Source organism: Octopus sinensis, linkage group LG5, assembly GCF_006345805.1.
Source record: "Octopus sinensis linkage group LG5, ASM634580v1, whole genome shotgun sequence".
NCBI classification, from domain to species: domain Eukaryota; kingdom Metazoa; phylum Mollusca; class Cephalopoda; order Octopoda; family Octopodidae; genus Octopus; species Octopus sinensis.
Genome location: NC_043001.1, coordinates 133,889,871 through 133,906,048, shown reverse-complemented (window position 1 = coordinate 133,906,048; position 16,178 = coordinate 133,889,871). Strand labels below are relative to the sequence as shown.

The window sequence follows — 16,178 nt, the reverse complement described above, 5'->3', positions numbered from 1 at the left end:
AATACTGATAATCATTTTGCCTGGCATGCAAACATTTCTGCCAGTTCGACGCCTTGATACTCCCCAGCTACTTCAACCCACCCTATATAATGTGAGGTAGTCATGTATCGCCTCTATAACAAGAAACTTCTGTTTGTCTTTCTATCACATTTTAACCTCTCAATGCCTAGTATAATATCACCTCCCCAACTCAAATACCCCTCTCCCGCAAGTCAAGGGGGACATTTTTGTGTTCTTTTCCCTTCTTGCAAGTTACTTGGCAACCTCACTAGAGCCAGTGGCATTGAAAAAATCACTTGGTAAACAATGTAAAGTGGTTGGCTTTAGGCAGGGCATGCAGCTGTAGAAACCATACCAAAGCTGACATTGGAGCCCAATGCAGTCTTGCAGCTTAACAGATCCTGTCCAACCACCCAACCATGGCAGCAGGGAAAACGTATGTTAAACGATGACAAACAATTAGAAAGGTGTCGAGCTGGCAGAAACGTTGGCACGCTGGGCGAAATGCATAGCTGTATTTCGTCTGCCGTTACGTTCTGAGTTCAAATTCCGCCGAGGTCGACTTTGCCTTTCATCCTTTCGGGGTCAATTAAATAAGTACCAGTTACGCACTGGGGTCGATATAATCGACTTAATCCGTTTGTCTGTCCTTGTTTGTCCCCTCTGTGTTTAGCCCCTTGTGGGCAGTAAAGAAATAGATGACAAACAATTAGAGAGAAACAGGAACACTTATTGCATTTGAACCAGTTATCGTTGAGTGACGGATGATGATATTATCCATTACACTACAAATACTTAAGGAGTCAAATGGTCACCCAACAAGTGTAGAGATATGTGGTATGAGTCAGTGAGACTGTCCTTCTTTTGACATCTCAAACTGTAACTTATATTGTCTTATATCATTTAACATTTAAATATAACTCTTTTACTTGTTTCAGTCAGTTGACTGTGGCTATGCTGGAGCACCGCCTTTAGTCGAGCAACTCGACTCCAGGATTTATTCTATCGGTCTCTTTTGCCGAACCGCTAAGTGACGGGGACGTAAACACACCAGCATCGGTTGTCAAGCAATGCTAGGGGGACAAACACAGACACACAAACATACACGCAAACATATATATATATATATATATACAAAAAGCAATAAAGATTCAAGTTAATTTAAATGAATTTACTTGAATATGGTACCTAACTTAGATGCACCAAAAAAAACTGTACTGTTTTAACAATACAGTAATGTGGGGTGATTATAAGCGAGAAAGAAGCAACAAGAATGGATAGGTTTTTAGTACAATCGTTTCATACAAGGACAGGCTTTATTAAAAGTTGTAAAAATTACAGCATATAAACGTGTCCCGTACTCATCAGCTGATGAGTACGGGACACGTTTATATGCTGTAATTTTTACAACTTTTAATAAAGCCTGTCCTTGTATGAAACGATTGTACTAAAAACCTATCCATTCTTGTTGCTTCTTTCTCGCGTATATATATATATATATATATATATATATATATGTATATACATACATATATACGACGGGCTTCTTTCAGTTTCCGTCTACCAAATCCACTCACAAGGCTTTGGTCGGCCCGAGGCTATAGTAGAAGACACTTGCCCAAGGTGCCATGCAGTGGGACTGAACCCGGAACCATGTGGTTGGTTAGCAAGCTACTTACCACACAGCCACTCCTTAATTATGAATTAACTGCAGTTAATTCATAATAATGAAACTGTTAAAGAATCTCTGTAAAAAAAAAAAAAATGAAACCTAAATCAAGAACAATACCAGCAGAAAAATCTTGACTATTTGATTACCTTGATTTTCTTTTTTTCAAGAACAGTCACATACTGACTCAATTCCGTGACCTACCACACAACTATTTTGACACACTTCATGTTCTGTGTATCCTCTCATCTCTTCATTGGTCAAAGCAAATCATCATCATTGTAGGATATCTTACGATCGGTTAGAATTAAACAATTTAGGGCACCAGGTCAGTGCCTCACTACATCATCATCATCATCATCGTTTAACGTCCGTTTTCCGCGCTAGCACGGGTTGGATGGTTTCGACCGGGGTCTGGGGAGCTCGGGACTGCCCCAGGCTCCAGTCTAGTCTGGCAGTGTTTCTACAGCTGGATGCCCTTCCTAACGCCAACCACTCCGCGAGTGTAGTGGGTGTTTTTTACGTGCCACCTGCACAGGTGCCAGAGGGGTCTGGCATCGGCCACGTTCGGATGGTGCTTTTTATGGGGGGGGGGCAGAAATATAGGGGAGCACCAGTGGGAGGGGTGGTTCAGAGGACAGGTTCTAGGCAAGTAGAACGTAGGATATCAAGAGAGGGGTAATGCATGGTGAAATAGCGTATTGAAGAGGGGGGTTCAAAGAGTAGACACCTATAATGGTGGTGGGAGAAACGACATCCGGTATAGTTGGAGCAAAATAGAGATATCCGGTTTTGGTGGTGGGGGTGGGTAGGGCGGGCACGCCGCGAATAATCGGCGGCCAATTCTATCAGCCCTGTAAGGGAGATAGATCTTAAATATCTATAACGATAACTAATGAATTATACAGAATATGCAAAAACGAGGCGAGGCTGAAATAGTAAACAGAGTGGCGACTAGGGGGATCAGAATAATGATAAATAATAAGTAATAAATAATAAATAATAATAAATAGAGATACGGGATGAATTAAAGTTCAAAGATTTCTTATCTTGGGATCACTTCGTTTACGGACAGACTTGGCAAAAGGAATTCGGAATCAAGAATGAGGCAGGTTACTAGCTTAAGTATGCATAGCCATGGAGAGGAGTAGGAAGAGAGAGAGAGGAGTCCAGACAATGTGAAAGAGGGGGAGAGAAGGGAAGAGAAACCCCGCGAATAATCGGCGGCCAATTCTATCAGCCCTGTAAGGGAGATAGATCTTAAATATCTATAACGATAACTAATGAATTATACAGAATATGCAAAAACGAGGCGAGGCTGAAATAGTAAACAGAGTGGCGACTAGGGGGATCAGAATAATGATAAATAATAAATAATAATAAATATAATACATAAATATATTCTGAATTCAGATACCTCCAGCTGTGACCAACTTCAGCCTGCATTCACTTGATTGTAGTGGTTGTAGTGGTGGTGGGGAGGGCACTAAAGCATAACATACCGTAAAGATTCAAAAAGATAAAATAAAATTCAAAGCATGTAAAAAGATGAAAGACCATGGCAATGGGTGAATTCTTACTTGTATTAAAACTTCTTCAGAATTGAACCATGTCTGGTAGACTCCTGAAGCAATCTGTTTTTCTAAACAATAATGATCCGGTTCTCTGCCAGCTTTCACCATTCCATTATAGTTCTGTAGAAATGAATTTAAAAATAAACAAATATGGATGATTTCCTGGAATTTACAGCAGGAGTAAGACTTAACACTTTAGTAATTAAACTGGCCATATCAGGCCAAATATTCTTCCTATCTTATGTTCAAACCAGCCAGATTTGACCTATTACACCTACCCTACAATGTCATTCTAAAAATAAGCAATCACATCATCAAAATTGCAAAGCTACAAGATAATGCATAATAAATTCAAAACAATGTGAATAATAAGCACTACATTTAACAGAGTAATTTCAATACTAAACGTTAAAAATGTACCAAAGGTATCTTTTTTTCCAGAAGGAGGAGATCAGAGATATTAAATTCTATTTCATGACAAAGGTAGTTGACTGAATTTTAAGTCAGATTCTAACAAATTTTAAATTTAAGTAAATAACTTCAAATGAGAAAAACAACAGCAAACAGCATTACTTTTACTAAGAAACAGACCTGGAGGTCTTGAAGAGAAAATTATATAGATGAAGGAGAAAAAGTGATGAAACATTGGAAATGAACTATACTCAATATTTACCAAGTAACTGGTTATACCAAGGTCTGTATTCTGTAGCAATAATTCTGGAAAATGTCGTTCAGCGAGATCAGCAATCCGTTGCTACAAAACAATGAAAATAATATTAATTGAAGGTCTGAAAGTACTTCTACACTGATCAGTTGGTGACACTCTACAAGGTTCATATAAGACCCACAAAGTTGTACAGTTTCCATATCTAGGACAGAGCTGCTAGTACACACACAAAAATTCCAGCCAGATCCAAAAGCTATCTAACTGATTGATTGTCAAAGACTCACTCACCAACTCACTACAACCATTGGAACACAACACATTCTTCTTCCTCTTCTACTACTACCACTACTACTATTACTACAATGGTGTGGAGGCGCAATGGTCCAGTGGTTAGGGCAGCGGACTCACGGTCGGAGGATCGCGGTTTCGATTCCCAGACCAGGCGTTGTGAGTGTTTATTGAGCGAAAACACCTAAAGCTCCACGAGGCTCCGGCAGGGGATGGTGGTGATCCCTGCTGTACTCTTTCACCACAACTTTCTCTCACTCTTACTTCCTGTTTCTGTTGTACCTGTATTTCAAAGGGCTGGCCTTGTCACTCTCTGTCACGCTGAATATCCCCGAGAACTATGTTAAGGGTGCACGTGTCTGTGGAGTGCTCAGCCACTTACACGTTAATTTCACGAGCAGGCTGTTCCATTGATCGGATCAACCGGAACCCTCGTCGTCGTAACCGACGGAGTGCTTCCATCCATTACAATGGTCTCTGTTCCTCTGAATAAGCTAGTTACATACAACCTCTAATCATGCAGCCTTGACAAACCCATCTCTCTCACTATTCAATGTGTTATCCCTCCTAATATCTGTACTAATTACTTTACCCAATCCTTCCTTCCCAGAACATCATCCCTCTGGAATACCATTCCTATGCTCATTTTTTCCAACATACATTAATTTAAAGATTTTCAGGCTGCACATAGCCAATACAGATCTCACCAGTTTTAGAGTAGAGCCTGTGAAAGTGATGGGCATTGCCCACTTCCTATAGATGTTGACTTAAAGATGTTTACACTAACCATCAACTGTATTGACTCACCAATCTTGGAGTGAAACTTGTGAAAATCATGTGTAAATTCTCCACCTTCAGACTAAAGCACAGAGTTTATTAATATTTATAAAAAGCTTTTTATGAATGACATCAAAAACACATTATACTGGAAAGAAGGAAAGTATAAAACAGAACTAAAGTTTTTGTAAACCTCACCATATGTTGATCTTCTTCAGCCATACATTTATGTAAATTTGCTCTGACTTCCTCAAGTTTAGTTTTTAGTTCATGATGATGTTCATTATAACCTTCATTCTGGTAGTAAAAGAAGCAAAATTTAAAAGGTTAGGAAATTTTGGCAAGTTCCACTCACTGTAACAGTTTGGACTGATTTTTTTTTTATCCAACTTCAATTCTTGAAAAGCATTTTTCAACTTTAATGTGGAAATGCCAATAGTCATATTTCAACATTGATAAATTAACAAGAAAAACAAAGAAAATTTAAATAGACTGAGTGACCACATAATGAGTCTGCCATTAGTTTTGATTATGCACAAACAGTAGTCTCATTAAATCAATATGCAAGTGACTGAGTATTCCACAGAGAAGTGTACCCTTAGTATAATTCCCATACCAAATCAGTGTCACAGAATATGTAACAACCTTTTTAAATCACAGGTATAACCGATCTGTTTCCCATAGTTTCCATGTACCTGATTTTCCTAAGGAGGTATGGGTCAACTTGGCACAACGACAAAGACTCCAGTTGATCCGATCAATGGAAATTAACATGTAAGTGACTGAGCGCTCCACAGACACATGGACCTTTAATGTAGTTCTCAGAGAGATTCAGCATGACACAGAATGTGACAAGGCTGGCCCTTTTGAAATACAGCTACTACTCATTTTTGCCAGCTGAGTGGACTAGAGCAACGTGAAATAAGTGTCTTGCTTAAGGGCACAAAGCGTTACCAAGAATTGAATTCAGGACCTTATGATTGTGAGCCAAATACCCTAACACATGCCTTCACATGGGTCAACCAAGAATATGTTAAAGATACTTGCCCAAGATCTTGTGGGTGTTGTACTCTCTATATCAATATCTTGCAGTTGTTGCAACATTAAACCCTCCTCATGGAACAAAACCTTCCACAGTTGAGTCATTAGGAAAGATATCCAATGGTAAAAATATCTGAGAGTTCAAGAACTGTGCTTCCCTGCCTCTTCCCACTTGATAGGTGCTGATAATAATGGAAGCACTCCGTCGGTTACGACGATGAGGGTTCCGGTTGATCCGAATCAACGGAACAGCCTGCTCGTGAAATTAACGTGTAAGTGGCTGAGCACTCCACAGACACGTGTACCTTTAACGTAGTTCTCGGGGATATTCAGCGTGACACAGAGAGTGAAAAGGCCGGACCCTTGAAATACAGGTACAACAGAAACAGGAGGTAAGAGTGAGAGAAAGTTGTGGTGAAAGAGTACAGCAGGGATCACCACCATCCCCTGCCGGAGCCTCGTGGAGCTTTTAGGTGTTTTCGCTCAATAAACACTCACAACGCCCGGTCTGGGAATCGAAACCGCGATCCTCCAACCGCGAGTCCGCTGCCCTAACCACCGGGCCATTGCGCCTCCACTATAATAATAACATCAACAACAACTATGAAGTTGAACCAATAAGGCAAACTCTATATGGTCACTTGGCATGCTAGAAAGACCAGCTAAATCTGTAAAATAACATCCAACTAAGTAAAAAAAAAAGTAACATTTTAGGTGGCATTATCCAAGATAAATTATGGCTGAAGCAAAAATAGGGAGCTTGGTGCAAATCTCTGGCTTACCAGCTCCTGTCAAACTGTCCTACCCACACCAGAATGGAAGACAGACATTAAATGATGATGATAACAAATTTAGAAAAGATATCAGCACTGTGATTATCTGGATGTGATATAGATTTTTTTTAATAGGGTATATGATCTAAACTTTTTAAAGAGGAGGAGGAGATGTGATCGGCCAGTGGTGTGGAAGCCTACTGTCTTTTCTAGATACATATTTATAGCTAAGTAGATGGCTTAACCCTTTAGTGTTCAGATTATTCAATCAAACATAATGCTTATTGATTCCCATTGATTTGAATTAATCATGCATTATCTCATATCTTCAAGATCTTGATGGTGTAATTACTTAATGTAGAATAACATTGTAGGGTAGGTGTGAGAGCCTGGATCTGGTCAGTTTGAACATAAAACAGATTAACTATTTTGGCCGGATATGGCCGGTTTAAATATTAAAGGGTTAAAGACAGTTAAGTGCCTATAGTCCAAATATTGTAACCTCAGCTTCTCCATTGAAGCCTAATAGTGTTAATGTATGATATAATATTAATTATATTAATTAATTATAATATGATATAACATTAATTGTGGCAACTGGACAGTATTGGTAGATGTATAGAGAAGAGGTGATGATATAAGAACATCTGAATAGAGAGAGATGTACAGAGAAGAGATGACTCTATAAGTATGATCATGTGTAGAGATGAGGGATATTTTTATGGTGGAAGGTTGTGGTAGAGATAAAAACAAATAAAATGTATAAGTTAGATCCAACTTATGCATTTTATTTGTTTCAAGTGTAACACAGAATCATGATAATGTGGAGATGCTATATTATTTAGAATGTATGTTTGCATTAATAATAATAATAATAATAATAATAATAATAATGGTGTACAGTGCTCAGGTGCACTACAACTCATCTAAAGTGTATATATAATCAGGTGTAGTTTCGGCGGATTTCGGAAAGCATGAGGGCCTTAAAGGATGCAGTGTCATGGCAGTCAACAACTGATGCAGGCAGTTTATTCCATGCTTCAGCAACTCTGAGCGTGAAAAAATGTTTCCGAAAGTCATGGGAGCTGTGTTGTTTTCTGACTTTGTAGGCATGTCCACGTGTGTTAGACACATGGAGCTGCTTTATCTCTCAGTTATTTTTTAAATGAGTGTATATCTGTTCAGCATAGGCAAAATCAACCATGTTAAGAAGATAGATCTTGCCTGTAATGTTGACTGATCCCAAACTTACAGCTTCTACATTTCGCCAAGTATATCCTCAACAGCAATAAATAAATGAACATCATCGTAAATTTAACCAAGCACCAGTTCAAAGTTGCCTGAAGTCAAGGTAAAGTATAGATAAATGCCATTCTCAAATTAAGCTACCATTACAAGAGAAATATGAATAGCTCTGTGAGAGGATAGAAATAACAGCCTGCCTTCTTCAACAACGGAAGTAGTGACAAGTGAATATGTACCTGCTAATAGTGTGGATGTAAGTTGGCTAAAGTGGGAATTCTTTAATTGACTGAGAAATCGAGTGTTGGTGGAATCTGAATGACATTTAACAAATGGGGATATATCTCTACCAATACCATGGGTCACTGTGCACAGTGCCACAAACTATGGAATACTTTTGTCAAATTATCCTTGGTGTAAGAATCATGCACTTCTGTGGAATGAAGCTGTGAAGAACGTTTTTAAACTTAGATTGAACAAGATTTAGCTAAAGTGAAATGGATTTGACATTATTTTAGAATCAAGAGACACAGAAAAATGCTGTACTACAGACATATTACCAGCATGGAAGTGTAGACATTAATGATGAAGATTTGGGCCTGGGACAACTATATCTATAATGAAACTTTACAATTATCTCTAAAACAGAATGAAGATCTGTATCAAATTACTTACTTCTTCTACATCTTGAAGATCAGCAAGTCTATGTCGTAGCTGGGATTTCAGCAGTCGCACATTTTTCTTCGATTCTTGGAGCTCCGTAAGAGAAGGTTTTTGTTGTAGCCAAGGAGATAAATCTTCTTTTAGTTTCAAGAACTCAGTGATGTAACGATGTAAACCAGAAAATGTTTTTTGTTCTTCATCAAGCTCACGTTTCACAGCATGGAGAATGGATGTTATAAATGTAGCATTTCGACTGTGTTCCTAAATACACAAATAGAATATATGTCAAAAATATCATTATTATAATTATTATCAGAGAAAACAAACATTATAAAGGAATTCATCATCATCATCATCATCGTTTAACGTCCGTTTTCCACGCTAGCACGGGTTGGACGGTTTGACCGGGGTCTGGGAAGCCAGGGGCTGCTCCAGGCTCCAGTCTGATCTGGCAGAGTTTCTACGGCTGGATGCCCTTCCTAACGCCAACTACTCCGCGAGTGTAGTGGATGCTTTTTACGTGCCACCTGCACAGTATTTTAAATCTGGGTTTTGTCCCCGTTAACGGGAGTGGCCGGATCTACCTCAATACCATAGCAACTGCCCTCACACCATCTTGCCCGGTTTTGGATATCCTCCCTTCTCAAGCCAACCCTCCTAATCTCCTCCACCTGTCCTCTCCATGTTTTCCTAAATCTCCCTTGCTTTCACAGTCCATTTACCTCAAACTCAAGCACCCTCCACAGAACAAGCTCCTCATTCCTCCTCAACACATCCATACCACCACACTTCATTTGCCCTTGCCAGCCATTCCACCGATTCCTCTAACCCCAGCATCCTCAGTCCTCCTCTTATCAAACAGCTTCATACCACACCTTTCTCTCACCATTGCTCTCTCAGCCCTTCTCAAAATTGCCATCTCTCTCCCCCTCAGACACCATGTCTCACTCCCATACAGCATTGCAGCTCTCAATCAATTCCTTTCATCTTCAATGAGAACCTTTTCCCTAAGGCCCTCATGCTTTCCGAAATCCGCCGAAACTACACCTGATTATATATACACTTCAGATGAGTTGTAGTGCACCTGAGCACTGTACACAATTATTATTATTATTATTATAACGCTCTACATTCCCTGAACTTCACCCAGCTAAATCTCGCTCTTGCTGTTACAGCTGCTTCACACATCTACCACTTACATCCACCCTGTCTCCCAAATAACAAAACCCTCTCACCATTTCCACCTCATCAGATAGTGTTTCCACTGGTAACACCATCCCCCCCAGTTCCTTTCTCACATCTTCCACAAATAAACTCTCTTGCCAGTTATGGGATCACCTTCTTCATTTTTGTACATCTACCATGAATCCATTCCTCACCTCTTTTATGAATCTATAGCATAATCTAATTTTTAGTTCGATTAGAATCTATTGTCTCATATTGAATAAAATATTTACAGTTTGCCATTACCCACCTCCCACATACATCCACCTTACTCACTGACACTTCTCTTTCCACCCTGTTCACCATCACCTTTGTCTTCCCAAGGTATACCTTCAAACGCCTCCTTCCATTTCCAAAACTTCTCCCTCAATCCCTCCATCATCTCACTCTATAGGAAGCACTCCGTCGGTTACGACGATGAGGGTTCCGGTTGATCCGAATCAACGGAACAGCCTGCTCGTGAAATTAATGTGTAAGTGGCTGAGCACTCCACAGACACGTGTACCCTTAACGTAGTTCTCGGGGATATTCAGCGTGACACAGAGAGTGACAAGGCCGGCCCCTTGAAATACAGGTACAACAGAAACAGGAAGTAAGAGTGAGAGAAAGTTGTGGTGAAAGAGTACAGCAGGGATCACCACCATCCCCTGCCGGAGCCTCGTGGAGCTTTAGGTGTTTTCGCTCAATAAACACACACAACGCCCGGTCTGGGAATCGAAACCGCGATCCTACGACCGCGAGTCCGCTGCCCTAAACACTGGGCCATTGCGCCTCCACATCCCTCCATCATCTCACTCATCCGCATACAGTAACTTCATCATCAATCCCTCTCTTGCACTCTCCGTCACCACATCAACCACTATTGCAAACAACAACTGTGACAACACAGATCCCTGATGCACACCGACTTTCACCACAAACTCCTCCAACCTAATTCTAATTGTATTATCAAAATTGATATAACTTTTAATTTTTTTTAGGTACAAATCCTACTGCATTTGATTTTTACCTTTCAACTTTCTAACATGATAAAAACAGGTACAGGTAAAATCTTTATATATAAAAGTGAAGTTGTGTGTCTGTCTCCTACGATTTAGATTCCTAACTACTCCCACATTTTGCAGTGCAGTTTAACCAAAACCGGGCATCTTATAGTCGTGATTCATATCCAAGCCCTTCTGGGTATTAGCGCGTGTCTACGATGAGTCTACGATTTAAAAAAAAAATGACCATCATTTTTTTCCATTTTAATGCATTTTTTTCGCTATTATATAAGGGAAGTAACTCTCTAAAAATGTCTACGATGAGTCAACGATTTTTAAAAAAAATTTACCATCATTTTTTTCCATTTTTAATGCATTTTTTTGGCTATAACTCTAAAAATGCTTATATAGTTATTTCCCTTACAAACCCGAGCAACGCCGGGCGATACTGCTAATACTGATATAAAGTGAACCAACTGTGTCTCAGTTTTACAGAAAGAGCTTTGGGTGTAGTTGAATATTTTAATTTTCATGAGGAGTCAACAGGAAATAATTAGCTTAAATTAATTTTATTAAATCTCTCAACATATTTTAATTCAAAAGATTGATAATAGTTATATATACTCTTTTACTTGTTTCAGTCACTTGACTGTGGCCATGCTGGAGCACTGCCTTTGTATATAATGTTATTTAATGAAGAGTAACATACAACTTTAGCAATGGGGCAATGAAATTATAGACATCACATTGTAGAGCGAAAGAAAGAGAAAAAAAAGAAAATAGATAGCACATACCAAATCTGTGATAGCAACTTCATGCTGTAAGGATTGCGTAAATTGTCGCAACCAAAAACCAATATTAGGAACCTCTTCAATAATGGTTGGGGTGCTGTTCAGTTTAAGGTGCTACAATAAAGCAATATAATAAATGTGACTAAACAAAGAACAGCAAAAAATAAAATCAAAACTTCATTTCAGTAAAATAAGAGATCTGTAATATTGGTATATACAGTCGTAGATTATATTAACTGGTGGTTGTGTTAAGAAGTGTGGTTCACAACTAAGTGGTACTGTGTTCAATCACATTGTGAAGCACTTTGGGTAAGTGTGCTTTACCATAACCACCAGTAGAGCAAAGCCTTGCAAGTAAACTTTGGTAAGCATAAACTGTGTCGAAGTCTGTTGAAAGGATCATTCCTGTTTTTGGGTGGATAGTCTTAATCCATCACCTTAACACCACCACCTGGTCCATGGATACCTTTAATAAAGTCCACTCTATTGCAATCATTCAAGGTCAGGTCACAGGCTGGAGGATAATTTCCTCCCTTCTACCTGTCAGTCATGAAGCCCCTGCAAAAGGGTACCACTCGTATTTCTCTGATAAATCCAAAGAAACGGTTAATAAAAAAAATTATTACATACATGTGAGTGAGAACACTGAGATATTTTTGGTATCTAACATGTCAGATACTGCGAGCGCTGCTTCTGATTGGTCAATCCATGGTGATGACCCGAGGTCACGGTGACGGCACTACTTTTGTCATTCATAAGTTACAACTAAACGTGAAGAATTTAGTTATTGGGTTAATAAAATATGGTCGTTTATTCGTGTGTAATAAATAAAATACCAAACTCATTCCCTATGGATACCGTATTTATTACAACTCGTGGCTTGTAAACGTATCTAACAAGCGAAAGCGAGTTAGATACGTTTACAAGCCACGAGTTATAATAAATACGGTATCCATAGGGAATGAGTTTGGTATTCTCTCTATATCTTTTGCAGAAGAATTAAAGAGAAGATATCAGTAATTTGAAACTCACCGCTTCAATCAATGACAGAGTATTACTGAGTTTCTTTCGACAAGAATCTGTTTCTGAACGGACTTTTTCAAATTCAACTTCTTTCTTTTTCTAAATGCAGAGAAAACAATAAAGGCAAAATAAATGAGAGGAGGAGAGAGAAAAGGAAAGAGAGTGGGGAGAGTGGCAGAGAGAGAATGTTGTAAGATAAAACAGAATATCTTTATATATAAAAGTGAAGTTATGTGTCTGTCTCCTATGATTTAGATTCCTAACTACTCCCACATTTTGCGGTGCAGTTTAAACAAAACCGGGTATCTTATAGTCGTGATTCATATCGAGCCCTTCTGGGTATTAGCGCGTGTCTACGATGAGTCTACGATTTAAAAAATAATTTACCATCATTTTTTTCCATTCTAATGCAGTTTTTCGCTATTATATAAGGGAAGTAACTCTCTAAAAATGTCTACGATGAGTCAACGATTTAAAAAAAATTTACCATCATTTTTTTTCCATTTTTAATGCATTTTTTGGCTATAACTCTAAAAATGCTTATATAGTTATTTCCCTTACAAATCCGAGCAACGCCGGGCAATACTGCTAGTCTTTATATATAAAAGTGAGGTTGTGTGCTGTCTGTCTTCTATGATTTAGATTCCTAACTACTCCCACATTTTGTGGTGCAGTGTAACCAAAACCGGGTATCTTATAGTCGTGATTCATATCGAGCCCTTCTGGGTATTAGCACACGTCTACGATGATTCTACGATTTAAAAAAAAATTTACCATAATTTTTTCCCATTTTTAATGCATTTTTTTGCTATTATATAAGGGAAGTAACTCTCTAAAAACGTATTATTAAATCTCAGAATGTAAAAAGCTACAGTAACACCCCCCTTTGTGGTTAGCCATATTGAGATGGCTATTATACTTTACATCTCTAAAAATGCTTATATAGTTATTTCCCTTACAAACCCGAGCAACGCCCGGCGATACTGCTAGTCAATAATAAATTTTTTAAAAGAACTTTTCATTAATCACACTGGGTCTTACATATAAAGTTGGGCCTCCCATAAGCTCTAATGTAAGAAAAAAAATTTTTTTTTTCCTCAATATGTGCTGCTGAAATTAAGATGTGTCTAACATGTCTGTGTTTTGTATGCCTTCAACTATGGTAAGTCAGCAAGTAGCCAGCTAATTTCAAATGTTTTCTAAATCAGTAAGTAGTTAGACCAGTGTTTCTCATACATTTTTTTTACCCATAGAGCCCTTTGATTCCTATCTTATTCAGACAGACCCTCTTCGACATTTGATTTCTTTTTTAAATCATACATTTTTTATAATTAGATATTAGGAATTGTAGTAAAACATTATTGAAATACTGTGTTGTAAAAGTATAAACAATTTATTGTACATAAATTTTAACAACAAAAACTTATAAGGACCCCCACCCCCACCCCAAGGGCCATATGGACCCCAGTTGAGAACCATTGAGCCAGACAGTCCAAATCCAAAAGTAACTGAATAGTTCTAAAGCTCTAAATATCTAGCTACTGAGTGACTTAGGACAGCTTTAATACTATCTGGCTATTTGTCTCTATTTGATCATCCTCAGAAGATTCTGATCTACTTAGTACAGCTAATTATTTTCACAGAGTAGGGAATATCAATGCCACTACTGTCATATTTTTCTGCACCATTATCATCATTCTTTCATAAAACCAACCATCAAAAAAATGAAGTACTATTGTTTTGGTCCTGTTTCTCTGCATGATTGCTTAAGTTATTCCTTGGGCTACATTGAAAACTATCTCAGCATGAAAACACCTTTTTTTTTTTGTAAATAATTATTTTTAAACTAGATAAAAAAATGATTTTTCAAAGAAATTTTTTAGCACATTATTTGGATAATAATTATAGGATGACCAAGTTGTTTAACAATTGATAAATTGGACAAACTACATGTTTATGCAAAAATTTAAATCAAACATACAAAATGGAACGTAAAATTAATACAGTTACACACGTAAGTCCATATCAAGACAATTTCTATCGAATGTTTATAATTATAATACCACAGGAGTGCTAAATATTGACTACATATAACAAAAACATTTACTAGCTGTTACCATTATAGATAACTGTTAAATAACAGAGCAGGAATTATCTGTGAATGAAGTTCTATTTGTGGAGCTGGTGACCACCCCTCCATCTTCTCTGCCCACTATTCCAGGGAGAGTCTTTAGGATAGAGTCCTCAAGCATCTCCTCTATAGGGTTCTATCAGAAGCAACTACCATTACACTTTCCAGCTGGATTCTCAAGCATCACCAACTGAGATTATGGATATTATCTAACCATTTCATTCTCAGTTTGATCTACTCCCAGGTGTCCTACTGGTTGGTTGAGATTGAAGAATCCATTTTATGGTTCTTTCCTGCAAATCACATGCAAGTAGTACCAGAGCTGTCACCTTTCAATGTGGAGAAAGTAACAGCTCCACCTGGAGAGACTCCCTGATAACTAAGTTGTGCACCCTGTCAAGTAACAATACTCCAAAGATCCTTCAGAGGAAATCCATTGTGGCCACTTATATTCCCAATCGTACAACTTTGTTCATTATCCAACATTTATGACCATAGGTGAAATGTAAAAATTAAAATGTTAAAACCTAACAATGAAAGTCAATATTCAATTATCGTTATTAATTATATAAAACAAGCTAATTATTGTGAGGCATACCACTGAACATTTATTGTGAAACCTACTAATATGAGGGTTGGATGAAAAGTTCACAGGCTGACCAAGATACTCTCATGGAATGTGACAAAAAGTTTATTTTTCAAACTAGACCCATTGCAGTTCGCACACTTTTACCATTGGTGTTGCCATGCTTGGATCCTATTGGCTAAGAAGCTTTCGTCCTTTTGGTCAAAAAAAAACATCAAGAAGAGCAGATATGATGGCATCATCACTGCAAAACTGGTTCCCATCCAAGTGGGTTTTTTCACATTGGGGAACAGCTGATAGACAGATGAAGTCAAATCAAGAGAACAGAGAGGGTGATCAACCAGTTCAAAGCCACAGTAATAAAATAAACAAAAAAAAAATTCTAATCAAATATCTGAAACAAGTAATTGCTAATTATAATTATAATTTAGACTAATTAACCCTGTCTTCAATAATGACAGATTTCTCAAAATTTACATTTAACCAAGTTTTCCTCAGTTCAATATCTGATCACTATCATGTGTTAACCCTTTAGCATTTAAACCAACCCGCCTGGCCCTCGTGCCGGTGGCACATAAAAAGCACCATCTGTTCGTGGCCGTTTGCCAGCTCTGTCTGGCACCAGTGCGGGTGGCACGTAAAAAGCACCCACTACACTCACGGAGTGGTTGGCGTTAGGAAGGGCATCCAGCCGTAGAAACACTGCCAGATTTGACTGGGCCTGATGAAGCCTTCTGGCTTCACAG

The 16,178-nt window shown here is 38.3% G+C and overlaps 1 protein-coding gene across 2 annotated transcripts in view; it reads right to left on the bottom strand.

Annotated features, from left to right (window-relative positions):
* The window catches only part of LOC115212285 (serine/threonine-protein kinase 31), an 83,059-nt gene that overhangs the window by 15,852 nt on the left and 51,029 nt on the right, over nt 1-16,178 (bottom strand). For both annotated transcript variants that reach the window (XM_036503092.1, XM_029781128.2), the window contains 6 exons: nt 12,725-12,814; nt 11,696-11,806; nt 8,707-8,955; nt 5,174-5,272; nt 3,917-3,997; nt 3,250-3,363 (listed from right to left, as the gene is read on the bottom strand). In XM_036503092.1, the coding sequence (XP_036358985.1) occupies nt 3,250-3,363; nt 3,917-3,997; nt 5,174-5,272; nt 8,707-8,955; nt 11,696-11,806; nt 12,725-12,814 (744 nt within the window). The remainder of the gene's footprint in view (nt 1-3,249; nt 3,364-3,916; nt 3,998-5,173; nt 5,273-8,706; nt 8,956-11,695; nt 11,807-12,724; nt 12,815-16,178) is intronic.